This window comes from Stenella coeruleoalba (assembly GCF_951394435.1).
Source record: "Stenella coeruleoalba genome assembly, chromosome: 5".
Lineage (NCBI taxonomy): Eukaryota > Metazoa > Chordata > Mammalia > Artiodactyla > Delphinidae > Stenella > Stenella coeruleoalba.
This window is the reverse complement of record NC_137150.1, coordinates 135,580,902-135,597,176: the sequence shown is the minus strand read 5'-3', so window position 1 is coordinate 135,597,176 and position 16,275 is coordinate 135,580,902. Positions and strand designations below refer to the sequence as shown.

The following is a 16,275-nucleotide window of genomic DNA, read 5'->3' as shown; positions in this document are numbered from 1 at the left end:
GTAGGATGGTGAACTGTTTCTTAAGCTGGGTGGCAGGTTCATGGCGGTGTTCTTCTTTATAACGTACATTCTTGTAAGCACACTATTAGACAGTAGATTAAAAAGGTTAAATAGAAGTACAATCTACTCATTACAGAAAGATGTGAAAAGAGAGGTTGGGGGGGGCCTCCACTCCCTACCCACCCGACACCCCGGCTAGTTGTAACTGGCACAGCTAGAGTACATGATGCATTTAAAACGGTGGAACTGGGCTTCCCTGGTGGCACAGTGGTTAAGAATCTGCCTGCCAATGAGGGGGACACGGGTTCGAGCCCTGGTCTGGGAAGATCCCACATGCCGCGGAGCAACTGAGCCCATGTGCCACAACTACTGAGTCTGAGCTCTAGAGCCCGTGAACCACAACTACTGAGCCCACGTGCCACAACTACTGAAGCCCGCGTGCCTAGAGCCTGTGCTCTGCAACATGAGAAGCCACAGCAATGAGAAGCCCACGCAGGGCAACAAAGAGTAGCCCCTGCTCGCCGCAACTAGAGAAAGCCCGCGTGCAGCAACAAAGACCCAAAGCAGCCAAAAATAAAGAAAGAAAAGATTATAAAAAATAAAAGAATAAAAAATAAATAAAACAGTGGAACCACTGCCCCAGTCTCCCGTGTTGGCCTCTGGCATCACTTTTTTTTTTTTTTGTGATACGCGGGCCTCTCACTGTTGTGGCCTCTCCTGTTGCGGAGCACAGGCTCCGGACGCGCAGGCTCAGCGGCCATGGCTGACGGGCCCAGCCGCTCCGCGGCATGTGGGATCTTCCCGGACCAGGACACGAACCCGTGTTCCCTGCATCGGCAGGCGGACCCTCAACCATTGCGCCACCAGGGAAGCCCTGGCGTCACTTTTGATCACACATGACCCTCTGGTATTTTGTCAGAGTAAGTTAGTTCCTGCTTTCATTTCTGGCTTTACCTTTGTCTTACTGTGGCGTTTCACTTTCTTCCTGCCCCACACCGCTGCAACAGCTGCTGTCAGCTGAACTCCAAGATGGGCTGTCAAGGGGTTTAAGAAGTCTAAAATTTTTTGTCGTATGATCTAAAAAATAGAAAAACGAAGAGTTAGAGCAGAGTAGAATCAGGGCTACGGTGGACTGTGCACTTCACCACCAGCACCTGTAAACCCTGGGAGCCAGGGCGGGTCTTTGTCTCAGCATCCCGGGCACCAGGCCGCGGGAGGAGGAACTGGACGAGAGGCACGGCGGGCAGCCCAGGCGGACGGACAGATGGCTAGCGGAGCCGAGCAGGAAGAGACCCTTGGGAGGTGATGAATACCACCTCCAAGCAGCTGTGAGCAGGGCAGGGCTCGAAGGCAGCCACCCAAGGCTTTGCAGATACAGTGAGGAAGGGGGCGGGGGGGGGTACCCAGCAGTGGAGTCGGCACTGTTCCCATCCGGAAAGCCCCTAGCCTCACTTGTCTCAACCAGCCCTGGAAGGGCTAATATGCATCAGGAAGGATGTTTTTCAATTTCCAGAAATATGTACCATTTAACTAACTTTGTTATGTAACCAACTAAAAATAAACTCACAGCACGGCCCCGGACGTCACTCATCACCCTCCCTCCGGCTGCGCCTGGATTTTTCTCCATTCCTGAAACCTCCATGTTCCTTCCTCTATAAATCCTGTGGGTCTCACAGCCGCTAACACCTCCCTACCCAGGCAAATCCTCTCTTCCTGGGTCTCAGCTCAGCCCCTCTGCCTCAGGAAGGCCTCCTCGACCCCCTGACCAGGGGTCACAGCCTGTAAGAGTGCCCCGCATTCTTTGTAGCACTTCTCATCATTATTTTTAAATTGATGGTTAACGTCTGTATCCGCCAGGCAGACAAGGACTTAATTGCTCTATCTTATCCACTGTTGGATAAGCAGGACATGGTACACAGCAGCAGACATGCAAATGTTTGTGGAATGAATGAATTTACCTTGGGCTTCCTCTGTCCCCACTGCCTTAGTTTAGCATCTCCTTAGATACAATTGGCCATGGGATGGAGACGTCCTCTCCCTCCCGCTGCGGTTTCTGCTCCAGAGAAACCACGGGGGCCCCAGCTCAAGGCCTTGGGTCCTTCAGGGAGGGCTTAAGTTAAGTGCTCAATAAATGTTAGCCATCGCCAAAATGAATCCTTCCATCAGCCCAGGAGGTAGGCTACTAATAACAGACTCATTTCACAGAGGAGGAAACCGAGGCTCAGGCTGCGTGCCTGAGGATTTTCTGAACCTTTCTAGAGCTTAATTTTTAGGCTTAAATTAAGCAGTTTCCTGTGGCAGCTTGAAATACAGCAGATTTCCCTTGGAGGGTATCTCTGGAACTGCCAGAACATTTTGGAGGCCACCTGTGCAACTGCCTGACTCACTATAGAAAGATCAGAAAACAGAAGTCAGAGGCGGGCTCCATTCCCTACTCACCCTCATCCCGGCATCACTGCTTATCAGATGCACGACTGAGGGCAAAGGACTCACTCTCTCTACACCCCAATGTCCTCATCTGTAATCTGGGAATAATAATAGTACCCAGCTTGCAGGTGAGGACTAAATGGGCCAATAAACGAAGAGTGCTTGGAGAATGCCTGGCTTCGTGTTTCCAACTGAGGAAACTACAGCACAGACAGGTTAATGAACTTGCCCAGGGTCCCACGAAGCACCTGAGCAGGGAGCTGAGTCCAGGTGATCTGGCTCCCCGTGTCCTGATCTGTTCTGCTCAGCCCGGGCCGCCAGATGCCAGCGTAAGCTCCGAGGCCGCACCTGGCACCAGGGGTGCTCAGCTAAATGAGACACAGCCAGATAATTCTGAGCCACCAGACACAGCAACCAGAGACTGAGCTGGGACGCTACCAAGAGAGAGTGAACTGTAACCGAGCGGGATCCTATGGGGGCCTTCCTGGGACAGAACCCTCCCCACCATGTCCTCTGCCGGCCTCTTGTTTGTAGAAAAGCTTTAGCCTCCCAGGCCTCCCCTGAGTCACAAAAGCCTGGCTCAGGAATGAATGATTGCAAGGATGTGAACACATGATGACAAACGTAGCAGTGGGGTGAGGAGAAGTGATAACAATTTAAATGGTAAATCGGCCATATGGCAGTCACAGAATCTTTAGTTCCTCCCTGAAGTACATAGATAAGTGTCTGAGGCATATTCCTGAGTTGTTTTACAGATACTAAAACCCCCACCAAATGGAAGAAGCTAACTGCATGATGACCATAAACAGGTAGCCCCCAGACCCGCTGGAGCCTGAGGATTAATGATGTTAACTCCTGTGACACGGCCCTGTTATCTCCTCATCAACCAATCAGAGAACTGTACATGAGCTGTTCACCCACCCTGCGACTCCCCTCCCTCACCTTACCCTTAAAAACTCTTCCCTGAAACCCATCGGGGGAGTTCAGGTTTTTTTGAGCATCAGCTCCCACACTTCTTGTCTGGCGCCTTAAAATAAACCCCCCACTTTCCTTTAACACGACCTGGTGTCAGTAGATTGCCTTTACTGCGTGCAGGCGAGTGGACCCAAGTTGGGTTCGGTAACAGAACTAGAAATGCTCTGGGTTGTGAGCTTCTGGTTTAATAAAAAACTCAAAGACACCTCAACACTTGTTCAAGGCACCACTGAAAGCAGAATGTAAGAGCTAAGCTGTCTTAGTAGAGATGCTTAACAGAAACAGGTTGAGGACTTTAGGTACCCTACCTGGAACCCTCAGAGACTTTATGTTTGGCTTAAAAAAAAAAAAGGGGGCCAAGGGGAAAGAATAAACTGAAAACTACTCACAAAGCTTTTCTTTCCATGAATAGGAAACTTATTCTAATAAACAAACTGGAGATTTCTACTTCCAACTTACTTCTAATGTGGGTTTCTCTGAGCACATTACGTTTGATTATTTATGTATATAACCCTGTACATTTTTACTTTTTGGTGGGACAATACAAGAAGAGGAAGTCGTAAACACACAAAGGAAGCTCTCTCACTTTGGTGGTTTTAAAGTAAACGGAAGAAGATCCCTTCGTGGCTCCAAGGAGATCCATGGGTCTCTTCTGAGTCTCCTCCTTTCTGAGAACATTCCAGAGAAGGGCCATGGTATTAACAATTCGAGGAAGCTCTTCCAGAATAGCATTCTTGGCATTTTTCAAATTGGTAGAGTCACTCACAGCAGCGGTCTAAAAACGAAAACGAACACGTGAGACTCACTGCGTCTGCGGTGGCACCGTCTCCCTTTCCACGAGGACAGGGTGCTGGTGGGATAAAGTCTGGGCTGTAGCACTCTCCAGAGCAAGTCCCACGTGTGGTCTGGAAGTAAAACGCCTCCCTGAGCATTTAAACCCATGATTTTCTTTCAGAGAGGGAGACCTGTGCATCTGAGGCTCCTCATTACAAACTCTTCCAACCACTCAACCGAAGCACTAGCTGACTTCTACAATCTGCTCCCAGATAGGGTAGAGCAACCAACAGCTAAAACGTCTTCAAACTCCATAAGGCCAAGTAAAAAGTACCCGGAAAAAAGATGACACTCTATCCCATACTGGTGGAGGGCTGAAGTCGCCCACAGAGAGCGCCAGCAAGAACAAAACCACGTTTGCATGACTTACATACATACATTTGCACGTATATGTGCATACACTTCATTATTTGCATGTGTGTTCATTTGCATTAACGTTTGCGTATAGGTTTGTATGACATACATACATTTCTTCTTTGAAACAGACATAACCCCAATGAAAACAAAACAATATATGAAAACTGTCTCGAACTCAGGAAAGAAATGATTTACCTTTTTGTTTTGGTTGGGTTGTTCCAAAAGACAAAAATGACTAATGGTTGTTAGACCTTCCAAAAGAGTGAGTGGATAATCCGGAGAAATGTTTTCCCTCTTGGAGGTCATGCTTTGGTGAAGAAACGAGAAACTGGTTTTGAGAATCTTTAAGAATGAGGCCATAAAGGTTTTTAATCGTACACATAAACACGGAAACCACAGAGATATCACGATCTTAAAAAACTGGGGCTCTCATAATGAAATACTGTTACAAAAAGGACAGGCATCATTTGTGCTGTTTTTACATTGATACAGTCGTTTTGGAAAAATGTTTCCAGGTGTTTTAGAATGTCTGTGAAGATCCTCATTTTTCTTTCTGCTTTGCAACACTAATGAAGAGAGACTGACTTGTCCTGTAACACTCATCTAGCCTGGGGAGTCATGTGGAATTGAAACTAAAGGAGCTGAACATTTAGTTCCTGGTTACCCCTTTTGACAATGCTAACTAGGCTTTTGATTAGGTTGAAATTATCCTCCAGTTGGCTTCTAGGGGAAATCAGCCGTCTGTGACTAAAGCTGTCATTAAAGAAACAGTTAACACATCAAAGGGTTCACCGTACCTGATAGAGAGCTTCACCGATTCGCTTTCATACTGCTTGACCAGCTCGTCCAAGTTTTTGCAAATCTGGACGAGGAAGGGGGCCACCGTCCAGCCCAGGGACCTTCCGAAGTATGGCAAGGAGTGCGTGACCAGGCTGACCCAGGCCGGGTGCATGCCATAGTCGTAGGCCGGCTGCAGGCCCCTCACCACGGCGGACACCAGCAGCCCCTGCGAGGTGAGCCGGTGGGGCTGCACATACTGCAGGGAGCTGATGGCCTCCTGGAAGCTCAGGGTCTGCCGCCACTCCCGGGACAGGTCCGCCTGGTGTTCCGCCTCCTCGTGCACCGGCCCCAGGTGGTGCTCCAGGACGATGAGTGCCTGCAGCAGCTTCAGCAGCTCAATCTGCAGGGGGTGCTCGCTCCAGATCTGGTCCTGGCCCAGGTTGATGAGATTCTCCTCGAACAGGCTGTCCTCCCGCTGGGCGTGGCCCCGCGCCGCCACGGCCGGTCCATAGCGCTTGTGGCTTGTATACATGGACGCGGACAGCGAGAGCAGTACGAACTCCTGGACCCTGCACCTCTGCAGCAGGCTGTGGATGAACTCCACGTTCTTCCCTTCGGCTGACTTGGCCACCGAGACCAGCTGCGTCATCATTCTGATCAAAACTGCGACGCTCTTGACCTGCACGTCCCGGTTGCCGAGGACGTCTCGGTGGGAGACCTTCAGGTAACAAGGGTAGTAGCTGCGCAGGAAGCTCAGGCACAGGTAGGTGAGGAGCTCGATCAGCAGCGAGTGAGGGCACACGTTGGGAGACTGGGTCTGGAGCTTTCCGTAGAAGCTCTGGCCGACGAGGGCCTCCTGGTGGCGAGCCAGGAGGTTGGAGACGAGGTTGAGGTGCGCGGTGGAGCTGGTGTCCATGCTGGTCCGGGACATGGCCTCGATGAACTCTTTGGGGTTGGTCTTGAGAACGGCTTCGAGCACGGAGAAGGCGTACAGCACCCGCCGGGAGTCATAGGGCTGCGGGTAGAGCAGGATGTGCTTAAACAGGGCCTCGATCGCCTCCTGCCTCTCCCGCTGCTGCTTCAGCTGCCGGGCCACGCTCAGGGCCTGCAGCTCCGCGTCGGCCTCCTCGTCGCTGGACAGCGACTCCGAAGCCTGGGTCTTGTCCGAGTCCACGCGTGCCAGGCTCCACTTGACAGTGGACTTGAGGCTGGCTGCCGGCTCTGGGGAGCCCTGGGCTGCCGCGGGGAGGGGCGTGCGGCAGAGCTCGCCGCCGCTCAGCTCCTGGGGCTCGTGGGACGGGGAGGAGAAGGGGGACGTGTGCTCGCTCTCCGTGGGGCTCGTGTCCGCGGACTCGGTGCGCTCGCTGTCGTCCGCGGTGTCGCAGGCCGCCCCGTCCAGCAGGTCCGCGCAGCAGGCAAGGTCTTCCTCGCTGGGCTCGCGGCCTGGCGGGCATACCTCGGGCTCCTTCTCCACCTCGGCCCAGATGGCCTCGCGGTCCACGGTTGGGAACTGGCTCAGGGGCGCTCTCTCTTCGCCACCACCCTCCTGAAGCTCGGGTGCGCCCCACGCCTCTTTGAATGAGGTTCGCTTCCTGTTAAACCAATGACGCCAGTCTTCTGAAAATTACAGAACAACAGACGACTTCAGAACAGGAGGGTCAGTTATGACAAGTCGCTTCTAGAGTGATCTTTGTCTTAAAGCCAGGCAGAAAGATCAATATTAGTAAAACTCTCCTGTGGGAGGAGGGACAAGATAAATTCTTTGCGACAACGTGGATGGACCTGGAGGGTATCATGCTTAGTGAAATGTCGGACAGAAAGTCACAAATACTGTATGTTACCGCTTATACGTGGAGTCTAAAAATTAAAACAAGTGAATGAATGTAACAAAGCAGAAACAGACTCACAGTCACAGAGAACAAACTAGTGGTTACCAGTGGGGGCAGGGTGGCAGGGGGAGACACGGGTAGGGGATTACGAGGTACAAACTCCTGTGTATACAAGAAATAAGCTACCAGGATATACTGTGCAGCACAGGGCATATACCCAATATGTTATAATAACTATAAATGGAGTATAACCTTTAAAAACTGTGAACCACTATCTTGTGCACATGAAACTTACATCGTATTGTAAATCAGCTATACCTCAACCAAAAACATAAAGTGTAAAAACCACAAAATAAAATATAATTCCCCCATGAAACAGCAACACTAGAGTCCAGATTACGTTACAGATGGAAGGCAGACAAGCAAAGTGAACAGGCCTTTTATAATGTTCAAGAAATTGGATCATTTAGTTACATTGTCATAGGAAATATAAATATCCCGAGTTTAGGGGAAGGGTGATTTAAAAAAAAAAAATGCCTATCATTTTCTCCCGGGAGTTTCCTTTCAAAAAAGGTATCCTACAGAAATGTCAGCAGAAGGTCTTCAAAGCTAAGAGGGTATCACTGAAACGTCTTGAATAAAAACAAACTGGAAAGCAAACAAGACATCCACAGTAAGAGGACTGAAAACACTCATGCCACAGGCATGCAGAGGGCTACTGTTTGGGTTTTTTTTTTTTTTTTTTTTTTTTGCGGTACGCGGGCCTCTCACTGTTGTGGCCTCTCCCGTTGCGGAGCACAGGCTCCGGACGCGCAGGCCCAGTGGCCATGGCTCACACGCGCAGCCGCTCCGCGGCATGTGGGATCTTCCCAGACCGGGGCACGAACCCGTGTCCCCTGCATCGGCAGGCGGACTCTCAACCACTGCGCCACCAGGGAAGCCCTGTTTGGGTTTTTTAAAGATACTTCTACACGTACGATATGGAGCAATGTGTGGAGTATATTAAGTATTGAAGAAAAAAGACTAAGCTGCAGAATCTAGCTGTACAGAATAAGCCCAGTTAGGGGAGAGTGCCTGTAATATGCAGCTATGAAAAAGTCTGGAATGACAGCTACTGAACCATTAACAGTGAGGCGCTCTATCAGCCGGCATCGCGAGGGACTTTCACTTGTGCTTTTGCTTCCCGACTGAAGATTCCAGTTCTTAAAATAAGCACGCTAGTACCTCTGAGATCAGAAAATACACAACACTTTAAAGTGCTCAGGTCTCTTTAAAAAAAGGAGTGAAAAGCCAGATGTCTTTGGTACTGCCAAACATTTGTAATAGGCAGCTTTCAGCAAATCTATTCCATGAACACTAAGCCAGGTTAGGAAAGAAGGAGGAATAAGATTTTAGAAATAGAGGAGCCGCCTGGTGTGCACAACAGTATTTAAAAAGTAGGTTTCTACAGGCTCACAGAGGTAGCATGCAGGGTAAGCAGAACCCTTCTAGTTGTTTCCAGGGAGAGAACGTGGCAGAGAAAACGCATTGTCTCTTACTAGGCAGGTAGCATTAAACGTCAATTAGAGGGGGCAGCAGGAAATGCCACGAGACTTTTAAAACCCAATGAGCCGCGGAGTTAAAACTTTCTCGTTAAAGCAAAGGAATGCTTAAAATCTAGCTTCTCTTAATGAAGAGCAAACTTTTAAGAAGGTGCTTAGTTTATACTTCTTTGCATTTTACTTTCTTATAATTGTGGAGTAATAAAATGCCTCTTCTTTGAGGAGGCACCTAAAGGAAAACCAGAAGTTACAGTTTTAGGCAAGGAACCTTGTAAGGAAAGGAAACCACCTTCGGAATCTTTGCTTATTTAGGTGTTAGGCTGCTTTTCTCTGTAAGATAAGACTGGGACAAACACTGAATATTTACAACCCCGTGGTCTAAACAAACTAATCAAAGCTTGTAAAACCATCAATTAGAAAACTGCAGGAAGTCATAAAATACACCTATTGTGGGAAGCAATGTTAGATCATAAACTGCTCTAGGTGTTAGTCACTGAAATTTAATGAACTCCTCGGTTTTATTTTAGCCTTTCTTTTCTTCTTCTTACCCATACTCTTTTAAATTTATGTTAAAGATGCCTCTGAAAGTTCTCAGAACCCAAAGGTCTATTTCTTCTGCATTTCTGATTATATGTTCACAGCTGGAAAGAGCCTTGGAGAGCAGACAGAAAAGAAACCACTTACCTTGTTCTTGACAGTTCTGGAGCAGAAGTAATTTTTATAAAGTACAACTGAGTAGGTCACGTGCAAATTTCAACATTCTTGATCATTCATACCTAGAGGCAACCTCAACTCTCCCGTCCCAGGTCTGAGAAGCGCTAGCCTAGCCCACCCACACTGGACTCACGCCAGACCTCAGACTTCTTTCATAAGTGAAGGGTTGGCCTTGGAGACCCTTGGATGGATGGTCTGTTTTTCTCTCCTCCTACCTTAGATGCACTTGAATTGCTTTCTCTAGCAAAAGAACCAAGAACCAGCTATATTTATTGGAACATGGGTTACTAACATTTTCCTTTTTAATATAAAAAAATCATGTTTTTCAGTGAACACAACAAACCCACCACCTAGCATTTCTAAGTGCTGGTTCATCTGATTCTTAAATTTTAAAAGTCCCCACAAAGTACCTTCATACCTTCTGAATGTGGCAAAACCACCAGGGAGGTCTAAGTGCCTCGCTGCTGCACCAGGCAGCTGGGGTCCACCCCTTCCTGCCCCAGGGACAGACAGCTGGCCTGGCCTGCGCGAGGCGTGCTCACCCGTTGAGCTCTGCTGCTTGAGGCAGTGAATGGAGGCCCTCTGGGTTTTGGGCTCAAGCAGGAGTAGCAGCACGGGCTCCAGGATGCGGGCCACGTCGCCGAGGGAGAGCGCCCGCACCAGCCAGCCCTGGGCGGTGGCCCCAATGGCGCCGTCTGTGCAGGCCAGGCTGTCCAGCACGACGAACAGGGACCTGTGGGGGGATGCGAACCGTCAGGGCGGCTGGGACGCCCTCGGGGAGCTTCACCTGGCCTGGGCTTCCCGACCCAGGCAGACGAGGACCAGGGACGTTACCCCTGCTCTCAGCTAGAGTCTCTGGTGGCGGGGGTGGGGTGGGGAGCTTTTAAAATCCCGATGCCCAGGCCTCACCCCACATGGAGGGGGGAGGAGGTACCAGAATCAGCTGGCATCTCTCTAAGGCTGTGTGTCTGACCCCCGCATCTAGAGCTCCGGAAATAAGGTGGGGGATTTTCAAAAACCAACGCAGAACAGAATGCGCGTATGATACAGTTCACGTCTTCAGCATGTGGTTGAGGACATCGCAGGCGCGCACGCCCAGCGTGGCTGCCACCCGAGTCAAGATCTAGCCCATCTTCGTCTCCCTACCAAGCCCCTGGGGGGCACGTTCTACCAGCTCCTCAGGTGAGTCTGAGGCACGTGGGGCTTTCTCCTCCCTCCAAGGCCAAATTAAGCAAACTCCTCCCAGGTATTCACACCCGTCTGGCCGGAATTCACTTAGGGGATCACAGGAATCGTTCGCTCTGCATCAAGAACATGGGGTCAGGTTTTCCACTGCACACATCTCTCTCTCCCCAGCCCGACACACTGACCCGGCACCTCTGCAAAGTGTCCCCTTGCTTTTAAGGGTAAGTTATAAAAAAGTCCCCCTCACCTGTCAAAGGAGCGATTGTGAGATGTCACTCGACTGCCTTGGATCTCTCTCGTCAGGTGCCAGATGACGGAAAATCGAAACAGAGCTTCCAGTCTCGTTCCCTTGAATAGCAAAGAAACGGGAGTGAGGAACCTGATTTCTTAGCAGAACACTGTTCTCCGTGGCAGCAAACCCCATTTAAATAACAAACAAGAGCTCAGCAGAAAGGCAGCAACCCAGGCAGAGATGCTGGAGTCGCATCAGTGCCTGGTGTCCGATGGTGCCTGGAGCAGGGAGGACCCGGGTCCTTGCCTTCCTTGCTCCCACTAACACAGGTGTGCTTTCCGGGGAGTGCGTATTCCAGACTCAGCGTCAGCCCGAGTCTGGGGTCACACCTAGGCCTGTGGCTGAAGGAAAACACAGAGCACAGCCTTCTCATGGCCTTTGGCAGTGCCAGGCTGAATGGCTTAGAGAACAGGACACGACAGCAAAGCAGAGCCAGGGCTTCCAAGGCAACACATTCTCTATGACTGCCTACTTCACTGAGAACTCTAGAAGCCCTGCAGGCATCATGGGAGCCTGGGCAGATTTCCCTGGTGAGCCTTAATATGACACAGGGGATAGCTCGTGCTTCTGGAGGCCTTCCAGTCCTGAAATTATTAATGTATTAAAATGTTACTAATGTGGACTTCCCTGGTGGCGCAGTGGTTAAGAATCCGCCTGCCAGTGCAGGGGACAGGGGTTCGAGTCCTGGTCTGGGAAGATCCCACATGCCGCAGAGCAACTAAGCACATGCACCACAGCTACTGAGCCTGCGCTCTAGAGCCCACGTGCCACAACTACTGAGCCCGCATGCCTAGAGCCCGTGCTCTGCAACAAGAGAAGCCACCGCGGTGAGAGGCCCATGTACCAGGGCGAGGAGTGGCCCCTGCTCGCCGCAACTAGAGAAAGACTGCACGCAGCAGTGAAGACCCAACACAGGCAAAAAAAAAAAAAAATGTTACTAGTGCCACAGGCCTGCCCGTTCATCAGGATGTCCACTGAGCTCCAGAAAGACTCCGGCCGGATATAGGTAAGTCTGTCTGGGCTCACGGTGTCAGGACCGATGTCAGAGGGAGGTTGTCGGCTGCAAAGACTCACCTTGTCAGGGTCCAGGAGGGCACGACAGATGATGTCCTCGCAGATGTGGGCTGTCGGGGCCAGGCAGTGCAGGCGGTAGAACAACTCTACACACGTGACGTGATGCTCCTGGGTCTCCTTGTTCAGCTGATTCCAAAGCACATGAGCCACCCTCTGGACGGAGGGGGAGACAGTGTGAACACAGGCGGCTCCCGCCCATTTCCTCCTTGTGGCAGCCCAGTCCCGGCCCCCAGGTACTGGCTTCTGCCTACATTTGCTATGGGAGGATCCTCAATACACAGAGAACCAACACCACCAAGCAGAACAAAGCGAAGCAAACCCAAACCACATTACAGACCCCTCAGGAGTCATCCGGGCAAGGGCAACGTTATAGGTTAAACTTGGATGTCTGAGACTAGCTCAGAACACTGCAGCTCTTGCCCAGACCTTCACTTGCAGAGGGGAATCATCTGGAAGCAAGAACCTATCAGCTGAGGCATCCTTTCAACAAGCGTACACCAAGGCTCCCTACACGCCAGCACTGGGGTTCCAGAGACGCACCCTCTAGGAAGTTCGGTGGATTTGCGGTGGTCGCTATCCTGAGATAGACACCGTAGGACCTTACCATCTAGGGTTGGCTCAAACTGGCGTTCAGCTTTCATTCCCCAAACTTGTTTGTTCCCAATTCTGTGCACAACGCTGTGGCAGATGCCCTGGCTCACCTTCAGGGCACAAATTGTATCCCAAATAGAGTCCTTCTTCTCCCCAGCCCTGAACTCAGCGCTTTAAACGTATGAGGTCTGCAAGCGGCTGCAGCCCCTCCCCAAGCCCCAGGGAGCGCGGCGGGTGCCTGACCCAACCACAGTGAGACTCAAAAGGACGGCTGGTGGCCCCTTCCGGGAGCGGAATTTCTGAAGGCATTCTTCCAGGTCATGGAAAAAGATGATGTCTCACAGATTATAACTTTTTATAATGTACATCTTACATCAGAGAACTTCTTTTGGCTCATTTATTTCTCTTGAACAAAACTGTCTTCTCTGCACAGATCAAATTAACCACTGACTGGTTTGAGCCACTAACCATTATTTATTTTTTTATCTAAGGGACCATGATTTCCAATTAACAAGTTACATGTAAACTTCTGATACAAAACTTTTGACTAAAAGTCCCCTTGCTTGCAGTTCCTACGGCAAATTTATGAGTAAGATGCTCCACCTGGAAGGTTTAAAGTTTTTTTTGGAGGGTTTCTGAGACTTGATACTGATCACAAAAACACACCTGCTCCTTCATCTGTCTTAGCCTTCTCAATCCCTATGTTCTGGACGTTTTATTAGTGGCTGGCAATCTGCCTTACAACCTAGAAAGGGCAGGGTACTCTTGGGATATCTGACCTTATCCTCATTTGCACTGTGTGCAGAAGGAAAGCTGGCAGGTGAGCCATTCCATGGGAATGAGAAAAAGGCTAGAGGATGTGGAACCAGCCCAACACCTGGAATCCAAGAACCAGGGGCACATCCTGGCTACTTGTGCAGGTTGCATTACCACTTCTAATTCCAGCATCTCAATGTGGGCAGGTACCAGCCACACCCAGCTCTTGACAACCTGATAATATATAACCGTATGTTCCGGTGCTTGGCAAGTAGTAGATACTCAGGTATGTACCAAATCTGAGTCAAAATAAAAATCCAGGCTTTGGAAAGAACTCATAAAAGTATACTTCACACCAAACAAGAGGCTCTTCCTGTGCAATAGTATTCAGAGAATTTGCCCAGCGGGAGAGGCAAGCCATAAAACAGAGAGTTGCATAGCTCTCTATAAGGGAAATGAGTCTATTTGGAACAGAGCACAGGTATATGTTCAAGTCTAGGAGTGCTTTCAAAAACAACAGAGATTTGGGCGGTAAGCAATTAAGAGGAGGCTGGTAGCTCCACCACAGCAACAAGCTAAACCACAGGCCTGCTCATTTACCAGAAATAACCAGGGAAACAGAGAGCTAGGAAAAATCCTCCTGTGTCAAAACAAATCTCAAAGACTGGCCTCAAAAAACTACCTGAGAGAGGGGTGTAAATTTCATTGGCTCAGACTGTGGAGTAATTTATGCCCCAAGGCATTGTTGAAAACAATAGAGCAATCAGCCAGTGATTAGTGGAGCTTAACATCTGGGTGTGATACCAACAGAGCTTAACAGAGACCGGACAGTCAATGAGAATAGAAAGCAGACGGTCAAGGAGAATCTTGCTAAGATCACTATCATCTCAGACTGGCTACACATTCCTAAGGCTGAACCCTCCAAGGAGCAGCGCCAAAGGCCTCACACTGCAGGGGAAACAGACATCACTACAACAGTCAAGTCACTAAACAAACAAGAGACAACAAGTCACAGGTGGGGTGGGAGGGAGGTCCCAGAGTACAACTTTACAACAATATATTACCTAAAATGTCCAGTCTTCAATAAAGACTATAAGACATGCAAAGATACAAGGAAACGTGGCCCATACGTTTGGAAGAGGAATAGAGCTATTCAAGAGGGATGTTTCTATATCTCACTGGAATTTAGTATGAATGTGAAGTTAATTCTGATAAGATGTATTGGTAAACCTTAGAGTAACCACTAAAAAAAAATAACTCCCAAAATATATTGAAAAAGTCATCAAGGAAATTAAAATATTACACTGGAAAATATTCACTTAATGAAAAAGAAAGTAGTAAAAGGGAGGTAGGTGGAAAAAAGATATGACATGTAGAAAACAAGGAATATAATAAAAACCATTGAAATGTGTGCTTTAAATGAATGAATTATACGTAAATGATGCTGTTTTTTCTTTTTTTTTTAAAAAAGGAAACAAAGCTGAGACGTGGCCTCAATTACATGACTTGCTTGATAGAGCTCATCTCCAATAGGTGAAAAGCCAGCCCATTTCGAAAGCCTTTCAGAGGACGGGCTGTCAAGACCTGAAAGGACAGTTTAATTCCAGTACCTCATCCCCACATACAACACCTAAAATGTCTCTTCCTTAGCATCTCCGAATTTGCAGGGCATCTGCTGTCCTGACCACCTGCAGGGGAAATGTGTTCCATCTACAGGCTCCAGTGAGCGGGCTGGTCCCTGTCTATACCACACGACCACTTCCCCCTGGCCTGCGTCACAGCTGTGGTCGACTGGATGGCAGAAGGCAACTGACCCAAGGGTGCCCCGCTGACTGCCTATTTAATAGCCTTGACCAGTTAGTTCAGAATTGTTAGAAAGTGATACAACTGTCATTAGCTATGAGAATCAAGCCTGAGGGTCCTGAGGCAGACTGAAGGTCAAGTGGCAACCAAGTTAGGTCCTGGTTGGCAGGAGATGTGCAGAGCAAGCAGCCTCGGGACCTGACAGCTTCCCAGGTGAGACCCCATGAGACCCAGCTGCATTCCACTCCCGCCCTTGGACTTCCATGGGCTCCCCTACCTTTATAATAAACCTCACTTTTCTTTTCATGAGCTAGCTGGAGTATCTTTCAGCTTCTTGCAATTAAATGAGCCCTATACTACCTTATTTTCTTACTCTGTCCCCCAAAAGATGGACAACACCTGCTCACCATCTTCAGCAACAATCATTCTTAAACTTGACACGAACTAAGTTTTCCTTGAGGCTAAATAACCTCAAAACCTCTAACCTCACAAATTAGGACAGAGTCTCCTTTTCTGTATATTTAGATAACTTAGGAATCCTGCCAGACGGAGTCTGGTCAGCCTAAAACTGAACGCAAATATTACTGAACACTTGCTGCGGGGACAGAAACTGTGCCAGGAGCCTGGGTTAGAGAGATGGGCAAGGCAGGCAAGGTCTCCAGCCACCCTCACCGGCTGCCACCCAAGGCACCATATTCTTTGTCACCACCACTACAACTTGTGGGACAACTTCAAATAAAGAGTCTGGGAAAAGCGTCCCAGGGTCCCAGCTACCCTCCTCTGGATGGGAAATACCTGATAGAAGTCTGTTTTCTCTGCGATGACTTTCAATATTCCTGGAGCAATGGGAGGAACTGTCACCATCTGCAGCTTGCTGAAAAATGGGTTGTGTCCGGAGCCTTTATAGCGTTTCACTTTGTCTTCAATGACAAGTGCTAGGGACAGGGAGTGGTTTATCACTTCGAGCAGGGTGGAGATGGCCACATCCCGGAGGTAGCCGTCAGTCACACAGCAGCAAATGGTCATCAGGGATTTCAGCCAAGACGGAAAACTGGAATCGCCAGCTCCTGGAAGGAAGCCAACCAGAGAGGACAGAGAGAGACAGACAAAACCTCAT

General features: G+C 49.4%; 1 protein-coding gene across 4 annotated transcripts in view; it reads right to left on the bottom strand.

Moving 5' to 3' along the window:
* DOP1B (DOP1 leucine zipper like protein B) overlaps positions 1 to 16,275 on the bottom strand; it is a 109,041-nt gene that overhangs the window by 33,754 nt on the left and 59,012 nt on the right. For all 4 annotated transcript variants that reach the window (XR_013828300.1, XM_079921239.1, XM_079921241.1 and 1 more), the window contains 8 exons: positions 15,954 to 16,225; positions 12,009 to 12,161; positions 10,890 to 10,990; positions 10,000 to 10,190; positions 5,391 to 6,990; positions 4,789 to 4,900; positions 3,989 to 4,177; positions 955 to 1,077 (listed from right to left, as the gene is read on the bottom strand). Coding sequence is in view for 3 of the 4 variants with exons in the window: in XM_079921239.1 (XP_079777365.1) it covers positions 955 to 1,077; positions 3,989 to 4,177; positions 4,789 to 4,900; positions 5,391 to 6,990; positions 10,000 to 10,190; positions 10,890 to 10,990; positions 12,009 to 12,161; positions 15,954 to 16,225 (2,741 nt within the window). In the remaining variant the exon portion in view is untranslated. The remainder of the gene's footprint in view (positions 1 to 954; positions 1,078 to 3,988; positions 4,178 to 4,788; positions 4,901 to 5,390; positions 6,991 to 9,999; positions 10,191 to 10,889; positions 10,991 to 12,008; positions 12,162 to 15,953; positions 16,226 to 16,275) is intronic.